At 36.5% G+C, this 12,519-nt stretch overlaps 2 protein-coding genes across 5 annotated transcripts in view; one reads left to right on the forward strand and one right to left on the reverse strand.

The window, feature by feature from the left end:
* rdgA (retinal degeneration A) overlaps positions 1-12,519 on the forward strand; it is a 102,074-nt gene that overhangs the window by 52,889 nt on the left and 36,666 nt on the right. For all 4 annotated transcript variants that reach the window (XM_028302254.1, XM_028302255.1, XM_028302256.1 and 1 more), the window contains one exon: positions 7,580-7,715. In XM_028302254.1, the coding sequence (XP_028158055.1) occupies positions 7,580-7,715 (136 nt within the window). The remainder of the gene's footprint in view (positions 1-7,579; positions 7,716-12,519) is intronic.
* On the reverse strand, positions 3,269-3,903 carry LOC114351170 (transcription initiation factor TFIID subunit 3-like). Its single transcript, XM_028302260.1, has 2 exons — positions 3,788-3,903; positions 3,269-3,589 (listed from the first exon to the last, which is right to left on the reverse strand). The coding sequence occupies exon 2, from the start codon at positions 3,572-3,574 to the stop codon at positions 3,377-3,379; it is 198 nt and encodes a 65-aa protein (XP_028158061.1). The 5' UTR covers positions 3,575-3,589; positions 3,788-3,903; the 3' UTR covers positions 3,269-3,376.

Raw genomic sequence — 12,519 nt, forward strand, 5'->3', positions numbered from 1 at the left:
CCCGCTCATTGAGGTCTCTCTTCAGCTGCGAAACTGTGATCTCCAGCGTCTTCATGGCACCTTCTTCCGCTCGCTGAGAGGACACCTGCCTCTCAATGACACCGACCCGCTCCTCCAGCTGCGTCATCCTGTCTCCCAGTGTAGTCATAATTGACCGAAGCTCAGACATTTCCGCCTTCCACACCTTGCACTCCTCGCTGGCCCTCCTCATCTCCTCACGAAAAGTGCGGACATCAAGGCAGAGATCCTGCATCGTCTGTATTTCCAGTGTTGCGTCAAGTGCGGTGGTATTTAGCTGGTCTTCCAGGCTCGACACGTCCATGCTGTGCAACTGCATACCAACTGCTCGTCTTACAGGGGTGCTGTCTGCATTTGCCCTCGGCATCCTAGCTCTGCATTCAGGGCACAGCCACGAGCTATCCACTTGCGTCCCCTGGGGGATACCGACACAGGCCCTGTGGTTCGTTGCGGTGCACTTAGGGCATGTCACTGCCTCGATCGCCGCCAAAAATCTCCCGCAGGCGTTGCACTTTGGAGCCATTTTTGTAATTTTTTATTACTAACACACACATATTATTATTGATACCTACTCGTATTTTTATTCCATAAATACTTGTAGTTATCATAAAGCTTCTACTTTTTTGTTTTTTTTTCTAAATTTAAGTATGTTAAGCAAGATTATCCGCAATTCTTTTAAGCATTGAATTGGTTTTATTTCGAGGTAGCCAGGTGAATACCTATTATCTTAATGTATTGTCTTTTTTATTTTTTTTATGCAAAACAAGGCAGGTATATTGGACCACAATCGCACGCACCTGATGTAAGTGGGATGCAGTCTAGGATGGTACATGTCTGCCCTGTAAGTGCCTATTCACTCTCTGTAGTTTTAATTATTTTTATTTATCCAACATAAAAGTTAAGCCGGCATGTACCGTATACCCTGTACTTATAGTACTAAGTATACGTAGTAGTATAGACGGGATCAAAATTAATTAAGAAACTTACTCTATGAACTGCCAAGTCTGTCCACAGCTACCTTTTCGGGACCATCGCAATACCATAAACTCTGCGACCCGAATCCAATAAGAGCAAATATGATATGATCCCTTCAGCCCGCACCTCACAAACAGTAATGCCTACTTGGAAGTCCGGTGGATACATAGATGCTCCAGGGCTGGCATTGGTTCGTAAACTTTGTTTGTCTAATACCAATAACAGAATAAACAGTNCCCTACAGAATAAACAGTTCATCTATTTGTCTTTTTCAATCATTTATTGTTTGTATGATTAACTTACTTATCTGAAAAGGGTACACGTTTAGTTAAAATCATTGTTTTTCTCAATATTTGTTTTTGTATCTTGTTACACTTTAATTAATTTACGACTAGTAGAAAAAATTGCTTCACAATACGAAACCGGAGTCGAATCTACTCCACGAAAAATAAAATCATTTGTAAAACTTGTTTTGAAAGTATTTTTGTAAACAAATCCTGTTACATTTCTGCGATTTTGTAGTTGAATCGGTATTGTATTGAATCAAGAGGAAGTAAGTCTTTCTTATGTAAATTGTCAGCTTCTTAGGGCTTAGCAAGCAGCTAAGCCATGGGAGTTGGGACAGCCTTGCATTAGCAATGGATAAAATCAGTAAATAAAATTCACGGTAGTTTCTTTGTACGTACGCTGTCTTCAATCCGCCATTTTATTACCTGATAGTAATACAATAGGGAAAAATAAGTAAACAAAATTCACGCAACCCTGTTAAACCCAGTACCCGCCCCGAAGATTACCCGACGCTATTCTCACACAGACCATGGCCTGGATATAATGATCGTATAATCTCATAACCAACAAATTGAAGGGATTGACCTTTCTAGAAACTTTCTGCAGCTAGGTAATGAAAGCCCGAGTTGAACAGTTAAGGAAGATGATTGTTTTCACAGTTCGTAATAATATGTTATTTATAACTCGGTCGTGTATTGTTCTACGTTAAAGTAGATTTCACAGAATCAGGATCGAAACTAAAATCGGCTGAGTAGTATTCGTGAAATGCGAGATATTTTAATTGCGATTTATATGTAATGGCACTTACTTAATGGCCCAGATAAGATAAGAATATAAATATAAAACATCACACTCAAAACAAACAATGTAGACATTCTTCAGACATACATCAGGCTTACTGTATTTACTGAATAAGTATTTCTAGCAATATTGGCGACTCGTCTCGCACTAGCTCAACACTTCTGACAACGTAGTAAATACCTAGGTACGAGTAAGTTTAGAAAAGGTGCCGCATTAATCAAGAATAGTCTGCTAACGTTCCACGACAACGCTCGAATTTACGTGACGTGTCAATGGTCACATGTTTGTTGTCCATTTTGTCCCCTAGTGTGAATACGAGGCATTACTGCCCGGTATAATGATCAAGCTCATCTGTGCATGACGCCCGTGAACCCATCAGAGCGCAATAACGCACGATCACGCCTTTGATTGCAGAGAAATCACACCCAAGTCACGATCCAAATATGAGAGACCTACTAAAAACTTATGGCATTATTTTAATACTATATGTGGGACATAAATGAATAATTACATATTTCTTTTAACAAAGAGAGTACGCAATAAGAGTGGAATGCCTTGCCCGTTGTCCTCGTATTCTCACGTGCCCTCATACTTAATACAGAATTCCTCCATACCAGTACCCAGGCCTCTACCCTCCTACTCCTGTGCCCACCACCCTCCCACTCTGTGCCCTCCACCCTCCTACTCTGTGCCCTCCGCCCTCTAACTCCTGTGCCCTCCGCCCTCTTACTCTGCTACCTTCCATCTCCCTACTCCTGTGCCCTCGGCCCTCCTACTCTGTGCCCTCCGCCCTCCGCCCTCATAATCTGTTGCCTCCGCCCTCCTACCCTGTGGCCTCCGCCCTCCTACCCTGTGGCCTCCGCCCTCCTACCCTGTGGCCTCCGCCCTCCTCTGGCCTCTGGCATCGCTTAGTGCCCTCTGTCCTACTCCTGTGCCTGTTGCCCCCTCCTAGCGCCCTCTGCCCCCTCCTAGCGCCCTCTCCCCTCTCCCAGCGCCCCCTGCCCCCTCCTAGCGCCCTCTGCCCCCTCCTAGCGCCCTCTGCCCCCTCCTAGCGCCCTCTGCCCCCTCCTAGCGCCCTCTGCCCTCTCCTAGCGCCCTCTGCCCTCTCCTAGCGCCCTCTGCCCTCTCCTAGCGCCCGCTGCCCTCTCCTAGCGCCCTCTGCCCTCGCTTATACCTGTCTAAATTCGAAAATAAAACGACCAAATAAGAACCACTGTATTTATTTCAAAATGAACTTCGGCAGAATCACAGTCAATTTACACTATTACACCATGTTACACTTGGCAATTACGATCTATGCACGAACTGAATCAATGACCGGGGGCGCGAGCGCAGCCGCCGCCATCGCCTCGCACTTGCAGCACCGCCAGCTGTTGTTGCTGGGCACCAGGTGCTCGCTACTCACGCACTCCAGGTGGAACTGGGACGCGCACAGGCTGCATTTGATCGAGGCGCACCCCTCTGTGCTACGGTTGCAGTATGCGCAGTCCATTTTCGCTTAAAGTAACTGAAAAACGAAAAAAAACTATTAGAATCAGACCTGAAGAACATTCATGGCAGATTTCACAATCGCATCAAGTATTGATGTAGGTAGCTACGTAACGAAAATGCAGCTAAACAATCGTGGAATAAAATTGTCACAAATTTTACTTGTATAAAGTAAACACGTTTATTTTCACAAAAAAACACTCCATTCAATACTCACAGCAATTTTTCGCAATAAATTTTAACAGGAATACTTTTTATTCTGTTTTTTATATTCTTGAAAAATTGTTTTAAATTTTTTATACTGTTTTGGAAGTGTTTTTAGCGTGAGAGATGAAAAACGACTGGCAATTTTCTGCGAGGCCTTTGTTCATTTCTTTTAAAATTAATTTAAATTTCGAATGCTCTATGCCGCTATCCAAGAGGTTTCATTACATTCTTTACCCGAGTTTTTACTTCTGAAATATTTTAAGTTTTTGTTTATTATTATTGTTAAGAAATAAAATAATATTTTTATTTTATACAACCCCATTCTTCTTACATTAATATAAATTTATTGAATTTATTTCATTCTTGATTAGAGTTCTAAACGTTTCATGTCTCTATGACAATTTTAATGTCATGAATGTCTGTTGAATTTGAGTAAGTACCTACCTATTCAATGAGAAAGTAATATTTATTTGATTCCAAACCACAATCTTAATCAAATTATTTATTAAACAGCCCTAAAAGTTCTTTGATGTTTAATAGCTTACTTTATTCTGATTGCCACAAGGAACTCATTTACTACACTACTTTGCTTGTCGTCTTTAACATTTACTTACCTTCAGAAGTTTCATTAAACTGAATTCATTTCATTCTAAGATGTTTCATTACTTTAGATGAAAAATGAAAATTGTCGTTAGTGGCAAACATAGAATAAAATGGGTACGTAAATTTTAATCTATAAGCTTGTCTGTTAATATTTTAGTGGCAATAAACGACTAATTATTTTACTTTACATCGCACCAGTTAAGGTAAAGTTATTATCCACTTGCTGACCCGGCGAACTTTGTACCGCTTATGTTCATCAGAAATAATGTAGGATTTAATGATGTTGAAATAATTTTCCAAATCAACAAATCTTTCCTCTTTATAATATTGTGTATTTAGAAATAGTATAGACAAAATCTATTACAGCTCATACTGATAGTTTTTACTGAAAGTTAAATGACAACAGTTAGAAATAATGGTTATACGACGGTATAACATCACAGCAGTCGCAGTATGCGCCTTAATAGCTTAATAGCACTTAACCGTAATTGGATGGTTCGTTTGTAGACATGAATTAATATTGTAATTTCAATGTAGTTTAAAATAATATGCTGATTGGAAAGTTTTAATTAAATTAAAGACATTGGAAAAACCCGTTCGTTGGAAGGCTACTAAATAATAACATAATTTAATATTTGAAAACGCGTTGAAATTATTAGTTTCGAAGTTAATTAACTTGACTTGATCATTTTATATTCAGTTTAATATTCTAACTAATGTACTATTTTCTAATAAGTATCTAACACATTCACATTTTAACACATTTCTCAGATAGGTACAATAATAATATGCAATATTAATGTTTCTATTTATTTTAATGTCGTCTTTTGAACATGACTTATATGACTTATTTAAGCACATTATTTTAATTTTAAAATCTAAGTAGATTTCCAAAACTATTTTCCGTTCTAACAGAAAATTCAATTTTCTCAAATATTTCACACAAGTTACATAAAAATGTTACGAGTTAAAACATTGAATTTACAAACTGTTGCGGCCTCTTTGGCTACGCGACACTGGCCACTAAGAAAATCTCCATTCTTTCTCGATGACCAAAACCGATTCTCTTTTGTTTTTATTTTCTCGCTCGACCCTTGAATTTTCACGTAGAAAAAGCGCGGGAAACGNAGTAATTCTTTAGCCCACATTAATTATTTTTGACACTTACAACATAAATTTACAGTCACTCGTTTAAATACTACCCTTTAATTTTTTACTTTTATTACTTTAATATTAATGAACATGAAGTACGAATATACATTTTAGGTAGGTATGTGTATGAAGAATGTTGTTAGACATCAGATTTTTAACATAGGTAAATGTTTTGAAATTGAATAAATCGTATATTACTTTAAGTAACTAATTTTATTATGCATCATACTTCTAACTTATCACTTCATTCAGAACTAAATTCAAATTTTAATTTATTAATTAATTTATTTATGAATTTTAATTTATTTTTTATTTTAATTTTAATTTTACGATTCTTAAAACTTCACTTGCATTTCTTGTTTTTCAATAAACAGATGATCAAGATAAAGAGGTACTGTAAATAAATTGCTCTTCCAGCATTTCAATGGAGAAGTTTCTGATGTTAAAACACTATATTTCGCTGAATGGGATTAAAATATATACCAAAACTAAAAAGACTGTGAAGTTTTTATTTAAATCGATCAAGAAATATCTGAGAAATAAATTATTTATATTACCTACATATTTTCGCGTGGAACTGAAACATAGGCGGTGCCGTTCTTTTTGTATATGGCTTCTTTACTAAGAAAGAATCTTGAGTGACCCTAGCTGCAAAATTAAAAACTGCTAGATTTAAAAAAAATAACCTGTCAACAGCACTGGCTGGATCAGGGGTGATTTACTGTTTGTACTCCGAATGACTGTCGTGAATACACCGATCAAAATGGCGTGAATAGTTATGCGCAACTTTAGGGCCCTGTAACTTATTTATTTGTAGAGATATTTTCATGATTATTTTACAATTATTATTAGTTTTACTTATATTTATTTCAAGTTTATTTAAAAGAAAAAAATTGGAAACTTCTTCATTATTCAATCTTGCTTTGATGAAATCTTTTTCAATTTTCTTTACATGGTCATAACATCTGCACCAATTTGTGAGATATACCTGAAAACCCCGATAAAGCAGCTATTAAGTAAGAATAATATAAAAAAACCCAACCCTCCTTCTGACGCAGTTGGGTAATAAACTAAATGTATCAAAACATTTCAGTCCAACTTACTGTCAACTCGACGACGCGCTTTAGAATCAAAGATTGACTTTGAATTATGCCTTATTTTACAATTCACATTGAAAACAATATGCTTTGCTTGAACTTTTTCGACTTTTTCAGAAAAATAACAAATAGTCAAGAAGAGATTACAAAAATTTTGCAGCGGCTGACAGATTTCATAATTTTCTTTGACAGGTGACAGTTAAACCATAGACAATTGCCATATGAAAAACACACTTTTCCAATATTTTTGTTTGCCATGAGATTCTGGTACACCTATAATGTTTCTATTTATTTTAATGTCGTCTTTTGAACATGACTTATATGAATTATTTAAGCACATTCATCATCATCATCAACAGCCCTTTACAGTCCACTGCTGGACTATGAGCCTCCTCCACTATGGTGGAGGGATTTGCCATAATCTCCACGCTTGGCAGGCGGGTTGGAAATCGCAGTTTAAAAGATTGATGTTTTTCAACACATTATTTTAAGCATTACATTAAGCACATTATTTTAAGTTTAAAATCTAAGTAGATTTCCAAAACTATTTTCCGTTCTAACAGAAAATTCAATTTTCTCAAATATTTCACACAAGTTACATAAAAAAGTTACGAGTTAAAACATTGAATTTACAAACTGTTGCGGCCTCTTTGGCTACGCGACACTGGCCACTAAGAAAATCTCCATTCTTTCTCGATGACCAAAACCGATTCTCTTTTGTTTTTATTTTCTCGCTCGACCCTTGAATTTTCACGTATGTTTTTTTCTACGACTCGTACTATTTCTAATTTTTGTTTTCGCATGATTATAAGTGACATTCTATGGTAACACATAACAGGAATTTTGTTTTCATATGGGTCACTTAAAAATTAGGGATTGATTTTTAAAACGGTCATTACACCGATTTATAGACCGTTTTAACTCATATTAAATTGGGGTGTTGGTTTCAGACGCACTGGCGACGCCGGCGCGCGAGTGCTCCGCTCCACCCCGGACTGGGGCGACGGCGCGATCAGCGGCGAGCACCTCTGGTCGCCCACCTCCGTCTCCGGGGACTGCTGCTACGTAGGAGACGCCGAATGCCAAGTGAGTACTAGAAAAACTAAGTGTAGTACAGTACATCAAGCTATACACTGTGGCAGCTTTTGTAGTTGTAAATACCTACGCAACCACCGCTAATCACCGCTAAATTTTGTCAGTGTGTGCGTGCGCGCCGTATACGTGTTGGCGCGCTCACATACAAACCGCGCCCGTGCGTTTCTATGAAGATGACCTACTCATTTGTATTTACTCTGATACGTGTATCGACATTGCGAGCCTGGCTCGTGAGGCATGACTCGGTAGCTTCGCGGTGTGAAGACTCACAATATTTGCCTCATCTGACTACTCAAACGAGTAAACTCGCAACGCAAAGATGCTGTCATCGCACAAGATATTTCAGAGTCGCCCTGGAACTATTACTACCTGCCTGCCGATCCTTACAGGAAATCGTCACATTATCGAAGTATAAGCTAATATAAGAAGTAAGTATAAGATGTTGATATATTATTCTGTGCACCTAGTGCTGCCATCGAAAATATCTTTAATAAATCCCCCATCTTTCAAATCATAGCGTGCCCCAGCTTCGTACAAATACGCAAAATTATATTACTTTGGAAATTCAATATTTCGTGAGCTATTCCTTGGGTCGCCGAATATGGCACTGGTTTATTACCTTGCCAAATATTGCAATCTTTGCTCTAAGCTTCATATCAGCGAGGGTTCATGAAAACCCTTTTATTACATTGAAGAAATAGATACGAATGTGGCTGTGGACATAGCACAGCAGAATAGATGATATTATTACCTACTACAAATGAAAATTATTTATGTGCACGTGCGGGAAAATAGTTTTACATCGTATAGACAATTTATTTATTTAGAAAACCTGCGGCGCACAATTATTTTTAAGTANTTAATATTATTGAAATGATGATATCAATTTTCTGACTTCACCATACCATTTATATGCATGCACATGTTAACATGGGCTAGTGTCTGCAATCAAGCATTTTGTATGCCTCAGTCGAGGCGCATACATTTTACGGTCGCAAATTTATAAGATTTGTTACTAAATCTTAACACAAATATTTTTTTAATTAAATCTACTAATGACAAGACATCATTCATTTTTATCCTATTTCATTCACAAAGTATTTTGTTTGTCAAAATAAAATAAAAAATTACAGTCACAAAATACATTCACAAAACTAGAAGAAGTTCTATGTAGGCAGATGTAATGAAAATAGGGTCTGCAGGTGGGCAGCCCTATCGCATGTTGTCATACGGTGACGTACCGCCCGGCTGTTGACATTTATTTCAAAAATGTGGTCGAGTTAGAATACTGTATAGTAGTGTATAGATAGTATTACCGTGGTATAGGTACTACAAATGAAAATTATTTATGTGCACGTGCGGGAAAATAGTTTTACATCGTATAGACAATTTATTTATTTAGAAAACCTGCGGCGCACAATTATTTTTAAGTATATTATAATATTTCAATTACTTGATTAATCTATTAATCTGTTAAAGTAGTATTAATTTATGACCAATTAGGACGTGTTTTAGCATAGCATTTCTCGTGTCGTGTCGTCAATTACCTACGAGCTTACGGTTCATTTAACACTATTAGCAAATTAACCCTATTATTATTGAAATTGTTGACCCGTATTATTTTAGGTAGACGACTATAATTATTCACTTCAAACATTAATATTTACCTAATTAAAGCTGGTCTAGAATGTTGCGGTAGTAAATGACCTGAAAGCATATTGATACCGCTCCACTTATTCGATAATAATAATATTGCCGTATAATAGAGTTACTCCATTTACTTTTAGGGACATTAAATAAGATTTACTAAATAAGTGTTCACAAATGGAGATTTCCAAATCGATTACCAGCAAAACTCTTATGTTTAGAGTTAAATTAGATAATTGTTTGAATTATTAGCAGATCACGCATTCGTCTCACTTACAAAAAAATAATGTAGACAATGTAGACATGGAAAAACCAAAAAACATACCTACTTACTTAAATAAGGTAAATCTTAGTAAAAAAAATATTAATCGACTGTTGTTATTGTCCTTCTTTCGGTTTATAGTTGCCTTGTCCTCCTCTCAGTAATCACACAATCAAAGCGCAGCATTTAGTAATTAACTGTCTCGTATTTCTTAAACTTTTCTCGCCATTTTCTGCCGCTCACTTTATACGATGCAATTTCAGTTTTCCAGGTCAACTGTTTCAGAGGGGTGTGAAATGAACGCTACATACGACCTCCTAGATACTCTACCACGTGGCGTAGTTATCTTGATGATTTATGAAAGAGAAACACGGAAGGAACTAATAAGTGATACAATTTGTAACTCCGCGAAATTCCCACCCGTCTCTATAGTCACTGTCGGCCGACTTTCCGATGTATCATTATGTAAAGTGAGTTACTCGGATCTCGTAATGAGGGTAGCTAACACGACATCTCATAGAAAATAAAATGGGCTTTACATCGGCCCCAAGGGCCAAGGGGTCGACTATGTAGGCACACTCGCAACAACTTATGTGGAATGCTAAGGACTTTACATTTGTAAAAAAAACGCGTTAAAATTTTGCTCGTGTGTAGACGGTTCCGTGCATTTTCATCGCATCACTGATCATTAGAGGTAGAGGTTCTTAATGCATATTATGACACTGATGCTTTCTGTATATAAAATTATATATTAAAATATCAATAATAAAAAGAATGAATGAAATAACTAATAATAATGATATTTATGTAAGGTGTTGTGGGTTGGATCAGTTGTTCGTTTTTCAAACACTATCGTTATGTGCATGTACACATACACACACAAAAGTATTATCTCACTCGCCTTCGTGAGTTGCAAGAACTATACTTCAATATTATTTTATTTATTTGGCAGCATGCAGCTGTTCTCCCGCCTGAACCTCATTAAAATCATACTCTATGGGCTAAGTATGGCTTAATCTGTGGTATGGCACAGTACGTGAAAAAATTAGGCGTTTCTTTTTTTATCGGAAAAATGTTCATGGAGATGGTAGGCAAAAAAAAAACAAAACAGTGCACCACGTTCAAGGAGTTAAAAGTTCTCTCAAGAAGTCCACGTGAGGTCTCAGTAAAGAAATGCCTCACCTCTATCAATAGGCCATAATGGTAAAAAAAAAACAATTATTTTCCGCGTTTTCTTAATTAAAAACGTCGTGAATATTCATTCTTATACTTACTACCAAATTAATGAGCTCTTGTTTATAAAAAAATCCTCACCTTCATCTCAGGCTACAATTCCATGTCAAGTTAACAAACTGGTATCATAAAATATTATAATCTACTAGAGCTGCAAATACCGTTTTTCTCTTCATCCATGTTTTATTTTACCTAATGGATTGTAACCGCACAACATTAAACGATGGTTATAAAATTGTGATGTGATGCGGAATTTCCGTATACTGACTACAAAGGATAATTGGAAGCAACAAAAAGAATAAAATAATATTCATATGGGGAAAGGTTATGCGAGATATTTTTTCTGCGTTTTGAAATTTGAGTACGTACGAGTAGGAGGAACACATCAAAACGTTTCGTTCAGAATTTTTCTTTATGTAGTGTCTTCTTATTAGATAAAGCGCTGACCTACTTACTTTTTATGAGCAGAAGTTTTACCTTTATTTTGCTTTTCTCGTTTATCGCTCTTCTTACATACCAAAAACAAAAAAAAATAGTTGAGTTCTTTAATAATAGACTAAGCAGTCTAGTATTTTATTTTTGATGAAACTTGATTTATAAACCAGTTTGTGGTAAATATGTATTAATAAAGAAAATTCTGATTATTTAATAATAGTCACCAGAAACTTGTCTATGAAAGTTATAGTTCTGTTGTAGTGGTCATCACAAAGACAATATTTAATTTCTTTATTTTTCAGAATCTTTCTTTTCTCATATAAATAAAGCCGATATACGGCTGCGACTTAAAATCCATATGTATGATTTACTTTAAAAATTTATAAGTAGGTGATAAAACAAAATAATACGTAAATCGGATTTCAATGAAATAAGAAAAGACGGTGGCGCTTACATCTATTTACGATTGCCCATATGGCGCGTTAACGGAGCAAAGGTATGAAGGAAAATTTCTAAGCTCGTAAAACTGGGAAACGTTATGATTTGCTATAACTTTTCTTAATGGCGCAACAAGAACACGCTGTATCCATAAATATTGTGAGTGATACAAAAAAACATGACAGCTTTTTATTAAAAAGTTAAGACTGCTGGCAGCAAACATATAAATACTCCAATACTTAATACTGGAAATCTCTTATCATTAGTTTCTCTTGCATATATTTCTTGAATATACTAAACACTAGCTCTCTTGCTCATTGTGCAACAGCAGGCAGGTTCACTTTAGTTGACTTAAGTTAGCTCTATAAATTAACGGTGTGAATCCAAATATGAAAGACGCAGCAGCTGCGTGAGCTTAGATTTGGCTTAGATAAGCTAAGTTAGATAGGCTAGCTATGCATAAGGCTAGTCAAACTTTGGATGGAAACATCATTTTATAGTTATCAGGTTTGTTGTTTTCATTCATATCGGTTCCATTTAGCCGCGGGTTTATGTAAGAAGGTAAATTTTTGTTCAAAGATTATTAGTAATTTGTATTGCACAGATTACTAATATTAGTCCCATTAGCGTGGTAAGCTAAATATTCTTGTGTTACGAGTGGGCTCACCACAATAGTCGAGGCGGTGGGATTCGAACCCGCGTTCCTCTGATCTCGTGTTGGCCAGAGTCCCCCTTCACCGTTCGGCTATCGTGGCTTCAAAAATCATTATCATAACCAAT

The sequence above is a fragment of the Ostrinia furnacalis genome, unplaced genomic scaffold (genome assembly GCF_004193835.3).
Source record: "Ostrinia furnacalis isolate ACB-3 unplaced genomic scaffold, ASM419383v2 OfSCF1098, whole genome shotgun sequence".
Lineage (NCBI taxonomy): Eukaryota > Metazoa > Arthropoda > Insecta > Lepidoptera > Crambidae > Ostrinia > Ostrinia furnacalis.

What these genes read in the sequence shown, in the direction of transcription:
- LOC114351170 (XM_028302260.1), bottom strand. Translation starts at nt 3,574, where the DNA reads ATGGACTGCGCATACTGCAACCGTAGCACAGAGGGGTGCGCCTCGATC.